Source organism: Juglans microcarpa x Juglans regia, chromosome 7D (genome assembly GCF_004785595.1).
Source record: "Juglans microcarpa x Juglans regia isolate MS1-56 chromosome 7D, Jm3101_v1.0, whole genome shotgun sequence".
In the NCBI taxonomy this organism is placed as follows: domain Eukaryota; kingdom Viridiplantae; phylum Streptophyta; class Magnoliopsida; order Fagales; family Juglandaceae; genus Juglans; species Juglans microcarpa x Juglans regia.
The window spans coordinates 18,882,235-18,901,447 of record NC_054606.1 but is presented as its reverse complement, the minus strand read 5'-3'; the positions used below and the strand labels follow the sequence as shown (position 1 = coordinate 18,901,447).

Here is a 19,213-nt window from a genome sequence, read left to right as displayed (position 1 = left end):
AAATGCCTCAGATATTTAAGCATTTGAGCACTCATTATTAAGTCCCATAAAGATGTCAACCAGTAGTTAATGTGATAATGAATGGAGAGAGAGAGAGAGGTAACCGTCTCACCACTTCCCACAACTGAGAGAAGGGCTTCATGCAAATCACTAACCAGAGGCAGCATGGGTTACGGCACTACATCTATAAAAAATTATTGGGTTAAAAATGAAAAAACAAACAGGATGATATGATATTTGATAGATCCTCTTTTCGCTCCCTTTATTCTTTCAATTTCTGAACATATGAATACCTCTCCTGTCGTTACTACTTGTCAAGTTAACCTAGAGGTCAAGCTAGTTAGTACAGTACTAGAGCCAAGAATGTAAATAATATACATGGTTGTACAAGCAACATTGGTTTTCTTTCTTTTTCTTTTTTGGTCGTTTTCTGCTCTACAATATGACATACTTACCTATACAACGAACCTGCTACTTCCATCTTCCATCCAGTAGTTTCTTGTAATTTTTTCTTTTCTGGGAACATCCTGCAGCATCAGCTGGGGAAACTCTTCAATCCCACCTCCAGGGATTTACACAACAGCGAATGGTTGAACATCATAAGTCCTGAACAAGATTAAGTCTTGCATCCACATACACTTTCCAGGGTCTCAACTCTTGGTAGGGTTAGCAGCAGGAGGCCCTTCGGTAGCACCGGACGGTGGAGTTTGGGGTTGTGGTGTGCTTATGTTAGCCATGGTATAATCGTCCTGAAATGTACTGAAGTCGTTCCATTCTGCCCCAAATATAGTCAAGAATCAAGGAATTCAGTACTCACTGCCAAGTTATTAACACATGGCAATTTCTGAATAAAAAAGAGAGCACATGGAAAATGAAAAATAAATTGAAAAAAAAGGCGGTATCTTTGTTGTCAGGATACGTTCTGTTCTCCAAATGTCTGTGATGCTGACATCAGCATCTGATAAAAGCCAGTAATCTGCATCACTCTGAATAGTAAAACAGAAAGAAAAAAAATGTTGCTCATTAGTCATTAGCCCTTCCATCAGAAGAACAGAAACAAATTTCAGGATGATTGGAACAATTACTTGTTGATGGAGTCTAACTTGTCGTTAACTATTAAATTTTTTTGTGATAATAAGCTTGCAAAAGAACAAAAATGAAAGAATTACAAGTAGAATTATTAGGCCACTCTGAAACCAATCCATTCGGTCACTTGATTTTATATCATTTCAGAATATTTGCAATTCAGAACATGTTGCTTCAGCTCTAAAAAAAAAAAAATTGGATCTCCAGTGAACAAAAGAAAATGTTTGCAATAAATTGTATCTTTCAAAAAGTTAATATATCCATACAAATCAAGAACCACACTTACATCGACTTCAGACGGCACAATCTTCATGATTCCACTCACAAAGTCATTAGAGGCATTAAGATCCGAGCACATTCTATGAGCATCTTGTCCATGCATTTCAATCTCCTTTCCTCTGCACTCCTCAGTGACCATTGTGTTTGCCAGGTTCTCATCAAACCCTGAGCTTGATGGTAAGTTTGGAGGTACCTCAACATCATTAATCTCTTCGAACTTTTCTTCAAATTGACTAAAATGATGGACAGTGAGAGAAAGCAAGTCAGATTACAAGAATACTTGGATATTTCATCGTCATTATCTCCTATAGAGTTGTGATTTTATCTTGCTAGAAAGTTGTGACTTTATCTTCCTAGTGCAGGGAGGAGAGTAATGACTCCAGAAATGATCTTATATTCAACTAAAGTCAACATTACCTGACAAGATAAACATCTATGGGACCCATTGTGCTTCTTAGGACTATCCTGTACCTCCTCTGGGGATAGTCAACAGCCTGGTACACATCAGAAATGACGCACTGAGAATTATGCAGGTAAATTCTCAATATGAACTTGTTTCATCAATCTTGTCCATCTTAAATTTACCTCATCAGGATCAGGAACTTCCAGAGTTGTACCATGAGGAGCTTTAATTGCTATCAATGTTTCATTCTGGAAGAACCAGTTAGTATATGTATTTAGTTGACAGTAAATACAATAAATTCATTCTAGAAATGCAAGGTGGCCAAAACAACCAAGCATATATGATAATATTTAGGGGGGGTAAACCTGGAAACAGGGTAAGCCCTTGATATCTTCCTCAGTGACAAAAAGCCACCTAACACGGCACAAAGGTTGATACCAATTATGACATTACAAAAGTGAATCAATCTTTCTAGAGTTAAAAGGAGAAGAACATACTTTTGGTTGTTCTCATCTTCACTGAGGTCCCTCAATCGGTCTTGCATTTCTCTGCAATAGATTAGAGCCTCAGCAAATTAATGGTTGAAAAACAAAACAGTGTAATAGAGCAGCACTAAGAAAGGCATAACTATTAACCTTATTTGTTCATCTAATTTGCGCTCTTGAAGGGAAAGGTTTTCAACTTCTGCCTACAGATTAAAAGATGAAAAAAATTGAGGCCAAATCCTTCACCTTCAGAAATATGCAAACACTATATATGTTCAAGAGCGGTGCTACTCTGCCGCCTGAGTAGCACCGCTCATTTGTACCGCTAGTTACTTTTTGTGTTTTTTTTCATAAAATAAAAAAAAAAATACACCAATACACTTAAAATCACTTCCTTAATCATTAAGTAAAAAAAAAATGTCAGAGCGGTACACTATAGTGGTCAAGTATGGGCGGCATACAAGCTTTTCTCATACATTCAAAATATACACATGAGAGAAAAGATGCCATATTTGATCCATCACCCTCTGAATGATGTACATGGTGATTCAGATATAATAAGCTCAACAGAAAGCCTTATCTAATTATTCAACAATAAAGTCCAACTTCTCCATTCTGCTCACTCTAGGCATAATGCTGCCTTTGTAATCAACCTATCAGGTTGAAAATTCACCTCGGAGGAAACGATAAAATCATACTAAAAAGCAAGAACACAGACATACAAACACTCTTCAAAGAGTTATGCAGAACCTCAGCATCCATGCATCCATGCATACATGCCAAGAAACAATTTCTCTATTCTGCATACCTGTAAACTGGAATAGTTCTCATCAACGTCCCCTGGCCTTGAGACATCAAGTCCTCTAATCAAATAATCCATCAAACAAAGTAAATTCTCACATGCAGCCGATAATCAGTCCTCACAGTTTAGATAACAAATATAACATAGAACTTTGAAAAGAGAAGAAAACATTCCCTTACTTCCACTGAATTCTGTTTTTGAGCTTCTTTTCTATGAGACCAATTCCTTCAAGCACATTTGTTATATCATATATCCTCCTCTTTTGCACCTGCAGCAGAAATCTTCAACTAACAGCACATTAAAAATAATTGATATGTTGAACAAGAAAGAATAACGGTCACCTCCAAAGTTTCAGCAGCTTTATTTAGATCAAGAATACCATCTTCAGCATGTTTGATTAGATTGATAAACTTCTTTGTCAAGAGACCTGTATAAGAATCATATGACAGTCACTCTTAAACAAGAAGTTGCTAAATTCCACAAATAGCCTCTAACGAAATGAACCATGCTTATTTTTAAAATAATGAGATATAACATAACCAATAAATGCACAAACAGTAATTTGTTACCCAGGGAGCTGTCATATCGACAAGGACCAGCTGAAGTAAGGTTATTGCCGGAAGGAGAACCTGCCAAATTTTGCAGAAATTTTTACAGTAAGTGTATCTCATGATTTCCGCTGGGGCCACCAGAGACAGACAAGTATCTATGCAAGTGAGAATTTTAACAGAATCTACGTATCCTGGGGTTTACATTGACCAATACTGACATTGATACATAGTAGAAATACAGATATTTCTTTTTTTTTTATAGGTTAGAAGGGTTAGAAGGAACACAGATATTGGAAAATACTCAACAAGTTTTGTACTCACCAACATTTGAGACTGGAGTATGAGGTCCAGATTTACTACACTTCGAAAGCCGTGATGTTTTGTTTGCCTTTCCCCCTTTTACTGACACAGGTGTCTGAAGGGGACTGTTAACTACTTCAGTGAACCCAGGACCAGCCATTCTATCAACAGAATCAGCTTCATAATCTGTTGTGTCACTCTTCCGCTTTAATTGCTGATAAACACCATTTGATTTTTTTTTTCAAAATAAAATTATCAATATGTGCAAATACACTTAAATTAAATGCAAGAATTCAAGCCCCCATTCAAGACAATAGAATGCTAACTGAACGTACAAATATACATGTGGAAAAACCATCACCAAATTGACAACCAATCTAATTTTCAGGAGGCTGGACAATGCAATTTTACAGAATGGCTGTTAGCAACTCATCAACTGCTAAAATTCACAGAACAAATATCAATTAAAACTTGTAAGATGTCTTGGAAACAACCTGAAACAAAAAATAGCCAGAATAGCAAAGATTTGTCTCCAGAAAGATCATTTTTTTCTGGGCCACCAGAAAGATCATTGAATTGTAAGTATCTCATCACTCTCAAAAGCAAATTCATTAAACATCTAATTTTTTCTATAGCTGAGGTTTCTCAAAGGTAACTCATGAAAACTCTTAATTTTCCAACTACCACACTTATATTACAAAATAATTGAAACAACAGAACCTCTAATGTGATAGATATGAACAATTACTTGACAGACACCATTATCGTTTTTCTACATCAAATGACTTGGATACATCATGTAAACTTTGAAAAATGATTCTCCCAACCAACCAGACGTCTAAACTCCACAAAAATACATGTCTATTCAGCAGTAAAGCCATGCTTACAAGGCAATACACTAGCATTAGTATGGAATCTTTTACTTGCTGTTTTCAAATTCAACTACAGCGAGAATGAGAATCATCACAATTGGATTCAAACCAACCACAACCAAAATTGTAAAGGCATCAAACTCCACAAGCATCAGCTTCTGTACCTCAAATTGCATTATACATACACCTAGGGCATTAATATTAAGGAAAAGTTTCAAAAGGCAAAATATCATGCCACATTATGAGCCCCCCATATCTACTATTTCCAATCTGCATATATGCATAAACTGTTTTGAAAAAGTCCTTTAACCTTGAAGAGCAAAATCATACAATTTTATAGAGGACAGTAGTAATTTGATTGTAAACCTGCATCTCCCACCCCAATGTCCTATTACCCCCACACCCAATCCCCTCACTAGAGTCTAAACCAGATATATCCACTATTTTTATCCACATCATGTGTCATTTGGTGTGACTGAAAGAAAGTATTAAAAAGAAAGTATTTTGTATGTTGAGTGTGTGTAATCAATGATGAAAACCAAAAGGGTATCAGTTTTCATTAGAGGCAAGCACTAAGATTCGCATTTTCCTTAATATTTTGCATGTTATATGCAAGAGGCTTAAGGGCAATAACATGACATGAACCTCATGTAATGAGCTTATAAGCCAAGAACACAAAGAGGTTTAGGCTTGTTTGGGGAGTCAGAGATGAGTATTCTGTGAATAGTAGTAAGATAGTTTGTAAATAGTATTAAGATAGTTTGAGTTGAGTATTTTTTGAGTTTTAGAAAATGAGAGAGAAAAAGTTGAATAAAAAATATTATAAAGTTAAAATATTGCAATAATATAGTTTTATAATATTATTTTTGTTTGGAGATTTGAAAAGGTTGGAATTGTTTTTTTTTTTTTTTATTTGAAAGTTTGAAAAAGTTATAATGATTAGTTTGAAAATTTTGTATTTAAATTATGTTTGGGAATAGGATGGGATGAAATCAAATGAGAATTTTGTGTCCCATCTAAGGCCCCAAACCTGCCAAGGCTTTCAAGCCAATTTGAGAAGAGCAGCATCAAATTAAAAACAATCACAAGGCATAATTGCAACAACCCAAAATATATTGGCCATGTGAAGTAAAAATAGATTTTTATTAAATACTAGAAGCAAGCATAGCCCAAGTACACAAGATATATGCAAGAGAACACCTAGCTAGGAGCTAGAGTTAAATACAAGAAACTCAGAAAAACTATACCATAGAAGTCTAAAGCATTGGCCCATACAAATAGTGTATTTAAAAAGAAACTTTTAAGATCATCGAAAGTGTTTTCCCAATTCTCAAAGCTTCGATCATTCCTTTCCAACCATAAGCACCACAAAAGGAAAATGGGAGTCATTTTCCAGATTTCTGAAATTTGGGGATTACCATGGATACCTCTCCAGCTTGCAAGAAGACCAACACTCTCCCGGGCATAGCCTATGATATCCCGATTCTTCTAAAAAAATCATTCCATAGGTTTTTGGCTACCTCACATTGAAAAAACAAGTGATCCACTGTTTCTCCACTTTATTTGCATATGCAGCACCAATCAGCAACAACGATCCGGCATTCTTTTATGTTGTCCACAGTCATGATCGTCCCCAGAGACGCTATCCAAACAAAAGAGGCACCTTCCTCTTGGATGCTCTCCTAGGAAAATAAGTGTTCTCCTAACTAGTGATGGCCTCGTAGGATAATTTGACTAACTTCTGTTAAACCAAGATATTCCTGACCTTTGCTTTCAGTAGCTTTCTTCCTAGGACATTAAGTTTAGCCATTCTTATCTCAAATATCTCCGGTATGATTATTCTTCTTCAAACAAAGGAAGAAACTCTTCTCTATGATCCAACACCCCTTCAAAATGGTCTTGAGCCCTATCACCACCTTTCTTATATGCAACAATTTCCCTAGCATCTTGAGGCTTTATCTTACATGCACCCCCTCTCGTACTCCTCCACCCGTAGTGATAATTTCCCTTTCCTAGATGGAATCCACAGAATCTTATCTACCTCTTCATTACTTGCTCCTGTTGAGTATAGCAAATTGAATAATTCTGTGAAAGCACCAATTTCCCAATCATGTGCCACACTAAGGAAACTGACGTTCCAATATGGTGCACCATTAGAAACTTCCATTATCTCAGCCACTAATACCTCCTATTCACACGCAATTTGATAGACTGTAAGACAGGCGTCCTTGAGTGCCCTGTCTCCACATCATGTCATACAAAAAAATTGATCCCCACGCCATTACCCACCACGAATCTAGTGTATCTAGAAAATGGCCCCCATCCTCTTCTAATGTATTTCCACAAACCCACTCCGTATGAACCTTGTGCCACATAACCTATGCTCGATATTGAGACGATCTTCTCAATCACCCACTATGCTCGATCTTCTCAATCACAACATCCCAAATAGACTTTGCCTTGAAGGAAGCTCCCAAGGGAAGGCCAAGATACTTCATACACAATGAGGAAACCTTGCATCCTAATATGAAGCTAGACTCTGTCTGTCTCAGGCATTCCAACCAAGACCATTTCTCACTTTGCAAGGTTCACTTTTAAACCTAAAACAGCCTCACAATATAGGCGAGCACATAAGGATTAGATAAAGTCCCGATCCACCTCAAAATATCAACATATCTTTTGCAAATAGTAAATGAGATATATTAATTGTGCCAAGGTTAGTATCCCCCGTAGAACATCCTAAGAGAAAACCACCCCCAACAACTACAAGTCTACAAACAACATTAAACTAAGAGCTTCCAAAACAATGACAAATAATAAAGGGGACAAAGGGTCACCCCTTCTTGTAGCATCGTTCACCAACGCATGTGTTTAACCTTATACAATATAGGACAACAGGAGCACCACTCACCAACACATGTATGCGACCTTAAGAGAACCAGCCACTATTGAGACTCCCTGAGTGCTTCTATGGTCCAAATCCACCTAATATAGGCTCAATGTCAAACTCAACACATTCTCTTCAACACTTTTATAATCTACAAAATCTTGAGTGGCTCAATTTCCTCGACTCTTATCTTCAATGTCCTCTTTAGAGCTCACATGGTGTTGCAATATACCTATGCCTCACAATGCCTAGATTGACTCCAATAATTGCAATGACCCAAGGATGCACTAGCCAGTAGCCACATCTACCATGCCAAAAAATACCAGTCCCTATTGGGCTCAAAACACATGGAACTCAGCACATCCAACAATGCATTCACGACCCACAAAATTAAGGGTATCACTATTAACATAAATTTTGTTTCAAAAGAAAAAATTGTAATTATGGACATAAGATTCATCCTCAACAAGTTATTCAAGCATCAAAAGCAAGAATCACATATATTTAGTAGGTACCACGAAGGCGGTGGTTCAATGGTCCTTGAGTTACTCCCAAGTGATTTGGTATATACTAGGTCTTAGGTTCGAATCAATATGAATTCACCTTAGACTATTGGAATTAGCTGCCTAAGGGCCCGTTTGGATACTTAGAATATCTCAATATCTCTGTGAATAATAGTGAAATAGTTTGATTTAAGATGTTTTATTGGGTTTTGGAAAATGAAAGAAAAAAAGTTGAATAAAAATAGTATAAAGTTAAAAAATTATTTAAATATAATTTTTTATATAATTTTGTTTGAAATTTGAAAAAGTATTATTGTTTTTTGTGTTTTGTTTGGGAGTTTGGGAGTTTGGAAAAGTTGTAATGATTAGCTAATGATTAGATGAGAAAGTTGAAGATTTGAAATTGAAAGTGTTTTATATTTGAGTGATGTTTGGGAAAAAAATATTTGAGAATACTTGAGAACAATTATGTTGCCAAACAGACCTTAAGAATCCATTGAATTCCCTAGTGGGCTTGGGGTCTAAGCTATAGCCCAAACCCGACTTAAGGATAACATGGCTTATAAATCCAAATGCACAATTGACTCCCCAAAATAATATAAGTTGTTGATCTGGAAGAACGAGAACAGAGGGGGAAGACTGATCGAAGTCATTAGAGCTTATGAATGTCTAAAATACCTGAATTTGTCACCTTTGAAAGATAGTCTCAGTCTCCCTATTTAGCAAGCTTGTGGAAGAAATCAAACTTCCGTATTATAGCAAAATGGAATGGTTGTTTACAAAGAAATTTTTGAAGAATCAAAACATCTCACCTAAATTACAGTATCTTTCACTCCTTTTTTGTATAGAAATAGGAATCTCTCGGTTTTTTCTCCTTAATCCTAACACAACCCCTTGACTTCACCCTGCACCCTACTCTTATAGGGAGAAAGTGTGTCATTTAAACTGAAGTTCATCAGCAAGAATCTATCGCCTTAATTATAAAGGTCAAGCTTGGATGCTCAAGTTAACACATTTTTTTTTTTTTATAAGTAAGAGAAACATTAAATTAAAGGTCTATCAGTATCACTTGGGTCCTGAGGCACAAAGAATTAATCAAAACATTAAATATAGAGTTATATACTTTCTTTAACTATCTAACCTAAAATGGCAATGCAATAAACAGTGTAAGGTGTCCAAATAATGGTGTATAGTGGGGTAATTGAGTAGTCCATGTTACTTAAGGTATCAACTTGAAATTAATAACGTGGAATAGTTGATAATTTCAATAAAAGAATCTTTGAAATTACAACCTTTCATAAAGAAGTTACATTACAGATGCAGCACAACGGCAGACACTTTTTCCTTAATTCTCTCCCAAGTATTAGTTCTAGAATATACAGTTTTTCCAACTGGATTCACTTCAAACATTAGTCTATGCTCTTCTCTAGCCACCAGAAGGTTCCAGATCATTTACAGTAGCAACTCTTAAGGTTTTAAAATTGAGGTCACAACTATGATAATCATAGCATGGCATGTAAATAGGAAAATTTAAAGCTTTTTGTGCCTTAGGCCATGATGCAACATTTAATGGCTTGTGCAATCATGGGAGTCATGATATTTTTCTCATTAGTCTCGCACATGGAATTAAATGCCCAAAACATTAGTACGAATTGACGATTGGTATAAGTTTCTTTTTTCTGGCCCTACAGACCATCTTTCCCAGAACTTGAACTCAAAAATATCTATCAAACTTAGAAGTGATTGACAAAATGTCAGAAAAATCCAATGCACCAAAAATAAGGCTGCTAATTGATGTCGAATTCTTAATCAATATTTTACTTACACTATTTTAATCGTATGTCATTACTTAAGACAGTTTTGAATATTACCATCTATGTGCCTTACACCATAAGGAAGAAGATAGCAATGTTGGTGGAGGCACTAGGCACACTTGAGCGCAAATACCATCTAGAGCCTAGGTGCAAAGCACAAAATGCAAGTGTAGGCCTGACCGAAGTAAAGCGCACTACTTAAAAAAAAATGACATAATAACAAAACAAATCCAAAAAATACAACAAAAAATGGTTTAAAAAGCAAGATGATAATAGATTTCGCCAATTAACTCAATTTATTAGAGTAATATGCAACATGAGAATGAAGTAATCAACTGATTACAAAAAATTAAACATAACATTTTATATAATTCTCTTACACTCTACTAAATATACACATCTATGATATGTGATAGCCATAATCAAAGTACATGGTTGAATCAAAATATAACAAAATGCAATGACCAAAAAAGCTCAAAAAATTGTAGGTATTGACTTCTATGCTAACATAAGCAAATCAATTATCAATACATCTAGAAAGTTAACTTGGAATATCATATAGGGTTCAAAGCACATGCCCACATATGACACATGCAGGGCAATATGGTATGTAATTGATCTTCAATATCAACTAAATACTAAAGAGTATTTGTTTACATCACTTTATGGGTCTCGAACTGATCATTTATAATTTAAAAAAATACCAAAGCACATTTTTCTGCGCTTTAGGCTCACAAAAAAGAGTGTTTTTTTTAAATGCGCTTCACTTTTGGTAAGCAGAGCGCTTTTGGAATTGCCACTTTGCGCTTAAGCATGCTTTTACCAACACTGGAAGAGAGGACAAAAAAGTTCACCTTTTTCCTTCCTATGTCTAGCAACATTACAGCAGTTTCTTAGCACTAAACAATAATGTAGCAATAGGATAATAATAGATCACATCCATTTCCTTCAGAAGGTATTTTCTGTTAGTTGTTTGTTTGAGACCATCTATACAAGTGAACATGGATTGCAATAAATGTTGAGATGTGCAGTTCACATACTTGAGTATGTAACCCGAACTATAACCTCATTTATTTATTATTTTTTTATTATTAACTATAAGCTCATTTAGGGGTGTGCAAAATCCAACCCACCAACTCTGGGTCTGACTCCGCCCCACTCCGCAGAGTCAGAGTTGGATTTTTCATGCAAAACCCAATCGGAGTCGGAGTCAGATGTAGAGGATTTTTCTGACCAACTCCAACTCCGCCTCTGACTCCAAAGTCCAACATCATTAACCATATTTTATAAAATATATATTAACTCTGTATTTATTTTATATAGTAATCATACATATATATATATATATATATTTTTTTTTATAGGTGTAATCATATATATATATATAGCACATACTTATATTGAAAGTCTATAACTTATGTTCAATACTATACTACAAGTGTTAATCTTTATGTCGTAATATCATTTTTTTATATAAGTAAAAGTTAAACTTTATTGATAGAAAAAGGCATAGCCCAAATACACGGGAAATAATTTTGTCATAATATTTTTATAGTATCACATGTATGTATATACATACATATATGTATATATTTTTTTATGTCAGGGAACCTCTCCAAGGCAAGGCCCTTAAGACCCACCCCTACATAGTAAACCCCGATCTCGTGCACTGCACCCACGAAAGTTTTCCTACATACTGGTTAAATCCCTGACTTTTCACCAGGAGGTGTGGTCCCAAAGGATTGTTTGCACCCATGAGATGTTGAACCTTGGACCTTGAAGGGAGTGATACCCCAAGACCAAGGCCTATATAGGTTCACACATGTATGTAGATATTCACTATTAAAACTAGTTAGTATATGTACTAATACATATCTTGGGGTAGTAATTGTTAAATATGAGTCATGTACTATTACTAATTTATATTGTATATAGTAATCTAGTATGTGCACTAACTAGATAAATATCATATGTATGCTATATAATTTATATTAAAAACATACTGCATACATATATTATAACTACGAACTTGAAATTATAATAATCGATACAGGGTATACTTTATATCATAAATCTTAGCTTATACATATATTCAATAGTAGCATATTTACTTGTATAGATCTTAGAGTAATTGTTTTTTTTTTTTATAAGTAGATCTTAGAGTAATTGTTAATGGTTATATCATGATAAATTATTGATAACTTTTACATAGTCAATACTAGCATATGCACTAGTGTATATCATGGGAGTAATTGTTAATGGTTCTATCATGAAATACTTCAATATAATGCATACCAATATATGTACTAGTTTCTTAGAGTAATTATTAATTAATTACTCTAATAGTAATTATCATGATACTTAATTACTTATACTATAATTAATTAATAGTTCCACAACCATGTTCCAATTATAGCATATACTCATAAACTATTAACTAGATCTGTACCATTGTCATATAAGAAACATCTTGTACTTGTATTGCAGATATAAGAGAGCTCTGGCTACTTTCATACCATAAGCCCATATCAGCAATACAAGTACAAGATGTGTCTTATAGATAGCAGGATCATTTCTTCATGATTTATAGGTCCTTGCCCTCCCATTTCAACCAGTGATAGACGAAACACAGAAACAAAAGGCCCTGCCTTGTAAATTTAAGACATCAGTCTGACCCGTATGATTAGATACTTCTTTTCAAATTTGATTATTGTTCAATTAAAAAAAAAACTCATAATGCAAACAGATATAATTATGTCATTGCCATGCCTTTACTTATATTCATGTATGTAAAGGGCAGTATCTTATGATGAAACACAAAAATTAAGGCTTCAACCATAAAAGCACATTAGCTTCCGAGCAAAGATTCTGATATCACAGTAGTTCATCATCAGCAAAGATACTTGATGTCACAGTAGTGCATCATATATACAAAGAATTCAAGTTTTCATTTGTAATCATTACGACAATGTGAGATACCATTCCTCCCAAAACTAGTAAGGTTCAAATCATCAATTACAATTTGTTAACCGATAGAAAGAAAAAAGTAAGGTTCAAATCATCAAATTAAAACCATCAGATTGTTCACAGTCCATTCATAAGGCCCTTACTACTCAAAATACAAATCCTTTTTCCTTGAAGGAGTATCTGGAAGACTAAGATGCATTTTAAAGGCAGCTTTCTTTGTATGGTAAGCTACCCTAGGGAAGATTCTTACAACCGGCAACCTACAAAAGCATCGGATCATTGTAACGAATTGGTGTTGTATGTGCAAAAGCAATGGGGAGACTCACCACCTACTCCTACGGACCTACACTGCAAAATAGCTAGGACACTATAGAATGATTTTTTTGATTAGGTGAGATTGGTTGGGTGATGCCTAGAAGACTGGTTGATTTCTGAGCAAGCTGGAGAGGCTTGCATGGCAATCCACATAATGTAGCAATTTGGAAGATGCCTCTCATATGTTTATTGCATTGCCTTTGGAGGGAAAGAAATGTTTGAAGTTTTGAAGACTCCAAGTGGACAATGGACGAAATTAGAGCTTTCTTTTTCAAACTTTTACTTCAATGGTCCATTGTAATAGATTTTAACAGTCCAAGTGTCCATGAGTTTCTTGTAGCAGCTGTCAACCAAGCATAGGTGTCTCTCTTGTATACGTCCACTGTACATTGGTTATGCCTATTACTTTCTCCAAAAAAATCCTTCATTACTTATTAAAAAAACCATCAGATTGTGCAATACTCATTTCATCTTATCAATGCTTCCTACTAACTAACTGACCCATCTCAAGGACAGCATTCTTGAATGTAAAATTCTTTGATGGCCCAACTGTTGGCATCACTACTGAGCAGCCTTGTTGCTATCTCTTAGAACTTGATTGGTATTTGTCAACCAAAGAAGTCTTGGAAGTACCTGAAATTATATCCATTTCCACCACAAGCAATGAATATCCATCTACACTTAAAACGACTAGAGCATTGATCTGGCGAACAAGCATGTCTAACTAGCATACATACTTCAAATTTAATACTTTCAATGCAAAATGATCCAGTTTAGAAGATCTTTCAGTCCTCCCCTTTAAGGAGTAATTAATTGAATGTTTGGTTATGGAAAATTTTGAGAATATTTGAGATTTTTTTTCTATGTTGTTTTATTAGGTTTTGGGAAAGGCGAGAAAAATCTTTCTTGTTTTATAAGTAAACGACTTTATTAAATACTGATAGGCATAGCCCAAGTACACAAGGAAAGGCGAGAAAAAATTCTAAATAAAAAGTTTTTAAAAAAATAAGCTTTGGATTGGGTTTGTGAAAGTGGATAGGTATTGAAAAACTATTTGAATATAATTTCTTAAAGTATATTTTGTTTTGGTAATTGCAAAACTAGTTTTGATTTACGCATTTGAGCAATAACTGGATGAGAAGTAGAAATGGTGTATTTTTTTAGATTTGAAGATGTTTGGTTTGAAATTTTCAAAATTTATTGAGTTCTTCTTTTAAATATTTGGTAACCAAACAAGACCTAGAACTTCCAATATAGAACAAAATTGTCCACTACATGAAATTGACTCGACATTGTAGATATGGACATGGTCATGAATTCGCAAATATCCATATCATCCATACACATGTTGAAAAAGACGTGACTATAGCAATCATGATAGGAGGATAAAGGTTTTACAGCTACAATAGGATGTAAATTAAAAACTTGTCAATAGGCAGGTATCCAGACATATCTGCAGCATGCAGACATCTCAAAATCTGCACAACCAAATTGTTTTTATGCTTCTACTAGTAAATAATGGTTTAATGGATGAACACCCTAGCTAATTCAACCAAAACTGATGAAAATGTAGCAGTGTTGGTGTGAGCACTAGGCGCACTTAAGCACAAACACTATCTGGAGCCTAGGCGAAAAGCGCAAGTGCCTGACTGAAGTAAAGGACACACTAATAAACATTATGTATAATAACAAAAGAACCATCGTGCACAGGACCGAGGTTTACTCTGCAAGGATGGGTCCGAATAGCCCTGCCTTGGAGAGGTACCCCAACATCAAAAACAATAAATAGAACAAAATCTTTAAAAGAAATAGTAGCATGTTTAGCCTATTAACTCAATTTATTAGAGTATAATGCGACATAAAAATCAAGTAATAAACAAGTAACATAAAGTTTTATGTAAGCCTTCGATTTGATCTTCAAGTGAGGGGTGTCCATGATACTTGGTGTGGTAATTTTGCTGTCAAGGCGATGTTTCCTTCCTTTTATTGTATTGCTTCTAATAAGGGGACTTCAGTGTTGGAATATGGGCGACCATAATGGCCCTTATCAATGGAATGTTCATTTTAATAGAGTTGCCCAAGATTGGAAAATTGGAGCTACTTCTAATTTTTCAGCTTATTATACACTGCATGCATTGTTAGTTTTGACATGGATAGGATTGTTTGGCATATTGGGAGTATGAAGTTCATTGTTCGATCATTGTACAAGGATAACTATGAAGTTCATTGCTCGATCATTGTGCAAGGTTTAGTTATCTCATAGTCATCTTTCTTTTCCTTGGAAATGCATTTGGAGGAGTAAGATGCCTTCCAAAATTATTTTTTTTCTGTTTGGACTGCCTCTCTTGGGAAAACCTTGACCATGGACAATTTGAGAAAGCGTGGACTTATTGTTACGGATTGCTGCTACGTGTAAGAAGAATGGTGAATCCTTGGATCATCTATTGTTACATTGTGAGGTGGCAAGGGTATTATGGGATGAGATATTTAGGAGGACCGGACTTGCATGGTGATGCCTAGGAAGGTGGTGGATCTTTTAGCCTGTTGGAAAGGTCTTCATGGAAGTTCTCATGTGACTGCTGTTTGGAGAATGATTCCTTTATGTCTTATGTGGTGTATTTAGCTTGAAAGCAATGGTAGGAGTTTTGAAGATAGGGAGCGCTCTTTGGATGAACTTAGAAATTTCTTTTTGCACACGTTTTGTCTTGGTTTTCTGCTGTTGTACTCAATGGAACTAGCATTCATGACTTTGTTGTATCATTTTCTAGTTCCTAGACTATAATTGTGTTTACTTTTGTATACTATTACTCCATGTGTACTTGGGCAACACCTATTTACATGTTTCAATAAAATTTATTTACCTATCACGCTAAGGCATTGCTCAACTTGCTCTTGTATATGCCTCATATACTTGGGCTCTTGCCTATTCTTATGATCAATAAATTTTGTTTACTGATCAAAAACAATAAAATTTATTTACCTATAAAAAAAAGTCACATAAAATTTAAACATATTTTGTATAATTATCTTGTACTTTACAAAATATACACATATATGATATTTGACAGGCATAATCAAATTAAAGTAGATGACTCGATAAAAATATGCCAAGGCCATGACTAAAAAAGTTCAATTAATATAGCTATTGACTTCTATGCCAACATAAGCAATCATATATCAATCCATCTACAAGGCCAACTTGGACAATTACATCGGGTTCAACACACATCCATCCCTTGTGACAAGATGTAGTACCATGGTACATAAAGGATCTTCAATCTCAACTAAATACTTTTTCTTTATTGGCACCAGATGTCCAGGAACAGAGTCAATCTCAACTAAATACTTAAAAAATATTTGATTACATCATTTTCTGGGTTTTGAACTGATTTTATATTTTTTTCCTAAAAAAAGGACACAAAAGCGCACTTTTCTGTGCTTTAAGCTCACACAAAAAGTGCAAAACAAAAACGCTTTTGTAAATGCACTTCACTTTTGGTGTGTGAAGCACTTCGGCCTTGGCACTTTGTGCTCAACCGCGCTTACACCAACATTGGGATCTAGATTATATGACTGCTTGAGATGGCAGAGATAGCTCTCTCAATTTGAAATACTTATTAATGGAAAATAACTACTTGGAACATAAAGGTATTAATAGATGCAATAATCTAAAGCAACCATGTTGAGAAAGTTCTATAGTTGGCAACCGTTTGGAAAAAGGCTGTTTATCAATCCTTCATGATACCATATGGTATGGAGCACCAATGCCAATACACATCATTGTCCTATTCCATTATTGTTTCCCAATTTGATGACAAAAATAATGTAGAATAATACTTTGATCAATGCTGTTTTTGAATACAATCATGTTTTAACCATGTATGAGCATGTACAAAATTCCAGCTATCAAGTTGATGATCAATGACTCTGACAGCCTTTATCAGTACCAGCACCAGTACCACTGACAATGTTGATGACTCCCTCCCCCAACTTCCCAGAAACATTTTCAAATATAATAGGTCCTCATGTGATGATATAAACATATTTATCTGAACATACTTAAGACCTTTGAGTCTGAAGAATTAATTTACTCTCAGATGAGCATCCAATATGTCACTTTATTTCTTTCAAGAAGACCTACGCATGGCTGAAGTTCTATAACCAATTTGAACTCATAGTTCAAATCAAAAACCAAAGAAGAGTGTGGAGCATAAAATGATAAACTTGTTAATCAACTAGCAAAAAAATCTATTCTCCATTGCCAACATCCTAATATCTTCAAGATACAGAGCATTGGATGACTGACAGTTGTTAATCACAATCAGAATAATAGTTTCACGTGCAAAACCAACAAGAGACACAGAAATCACCAAATGCACATGGTCAACCACAGAATTAACTCAATTCCCCAACAAAAACTTTTGATTTAATCCAGGTCCAGTAAACGGTACAAATAATTTTGTTATAAATACCAACCCGAAGAACTCACTCCGATCACATATTCTAACAAATCCAAACCCCTAGAATTTATTCCACTCACTTTCTAAGCAGATCCGAAGACGACTCTCCAATCACATACACTAAAAATAAAATGCATAAGCTTTATCACTAATAAAAGAAAAACGAAATGTTGAAAAACTCACGGGAGACTTTACAACGATGGCCTCTGCCTCGTGATCAGTGGCTCCACGGGGAGGATCAGCGAAGCGGTGATAGTCTGCTGGAATACCGAACGGCGGTTTGAAGGACGAGAAAGGGAGCTGCCGCCTAAGCGGCTGCTGTTGCTGAATGATCTGCTCGGGCGGCGAAGGCCGCAACGGGGTGGGAGTTCGCGAGCCAGACATGGAGCCAAAGACAGAGATCGAGACGAGTGGGCTTCGGGGTTTGGGGGGTTTAGAGAGGGAAAGAAAGAGGAGAGAGATACAAAGTAATTAAGTTGCGAGGAAATTGAGGGGGAAATGGACGGAGGAATAGGAGGTAAAATGAGAAGTGGGGGAAGAGGGGGCAGGGAGAGAGGTGGGATCTGGGTTGGGGGTGTTTGGGAAGAAGGAAAATGAAAAAGCGGGAGAGAAAAAGAGAGCAGAAAACGAGGGAAACAAAGGAGGGAATTCGGTTCGGATATAGATGTGGAGGGAAGCCACTTCTTCCTTTTACTGACCTGAAAACAAAAAATAATAAAAATAATTTAGAAAATTTACTATATTTAAATAAATAAATAAAATTGAGATGGACTGAGGCGTTGGGTTTAATTCAAAGAAAAAAAATATAAAATATTAATGTCTTGTTCCTGTCATTCAAAAATTTTAGGCGTAGAGCTGCTCGGATAAGATTCGAAAAGTATTTTATTTTATTATTATAATTTTTTTAAATTTTTATATAAAATATAATAAATAATTTAATTTTTTTAAATTTTAATTTAATTTTTTTAAATTTTAAAATAATAATAATATTAAAAAATAATATTTTAACAATATTTTTTAACTTTTATTTTTTATTTAAAATCATCTCATATCATCTCTGAATCCAACCGACACTAAATATTTTAAGATATACATGTTATATTTATTTTTATCAAAATAAAATCATTCAAAGATGAAAAAACATCTATAATCAAAACACTTGTCTTTAGAATTTTCTTTTTGGACAAATATCTTTTCAATATTATTGATAGCTTTATTTATTTTTCTGTTGTACATAAAAAATTATACATTTTTAAATTGGAGATAAATTAGAAGTTTTTCTTTGGATAAATCTAAAATTTTCTTTTTCAATACTTTATTCCATTTATCAATTGTAATTGATTTTAAATAGTATATATTTTCATAAATTTCTTATATTGCTAAATTAGCACTATATTTCATGTATTTAGATCCTTGCCTATTTTTTGATGAATAAAATTTTATTTATTATCTTTTATATGGACTTCCTTTTTATTTTTTTGACATAGTA

At 34.7% G+C, this 19,213-nt stretch overlaps 1 protein-coding gene across 2 annotated transcripts; it reads right to left on the bottom strand.

Moving 5' to 3' along the window:
* Positions 1 to 231: 231 nt before the first annotated feature.
* LOC121239920 (transcription factor E2FB) lies at positions 232 to 18,385 on the bottom strand. Of its 2 annotated transcripts, none has more exons than XM_041137309.1 (14): positions 17,908 to 18,385; positions 3,928 to 4,120; positions 3,625 to 3,684; positions 3,397 to 3,482; positions 3,235 to 3,323; positions 3,062 to 3,116; positions 2,404 to 2,456; positions 2,266 to 2,316; positions 2,134 to 2,182; positions 1,951 to 2,016; positions 1,783 to 1,859; positions 1,373 to 1,598; positions 920 to 986; positions 232 to 775 (listed from the first exon to the last, which is right to left on the bottom strand). In XM_041137309.1, the coding sequence occupies exons 1-14, from the start codon at positions 18,106 to 18,108 to the stop codon at positions 651 to 653; spliced, it is 1,398 nt and encodes a 465-aa protein (XP_040993243.1). In that variant the 5' UTR covers positions 18,109 to 18,385; the 3' UTR covers positions 232 to 650. The 2 variants fall into 2 exon arrangements, with proteins under 2 accessions (XP_040993243.1, XP_040993244.1); XM_041137310.1 differs by having other exon boundaries at positions 3,928 to 4,092; positions 17,908 to 18,043.
* Positions 18,386 to 19,213: the final 828 nt, after the last annotated feature.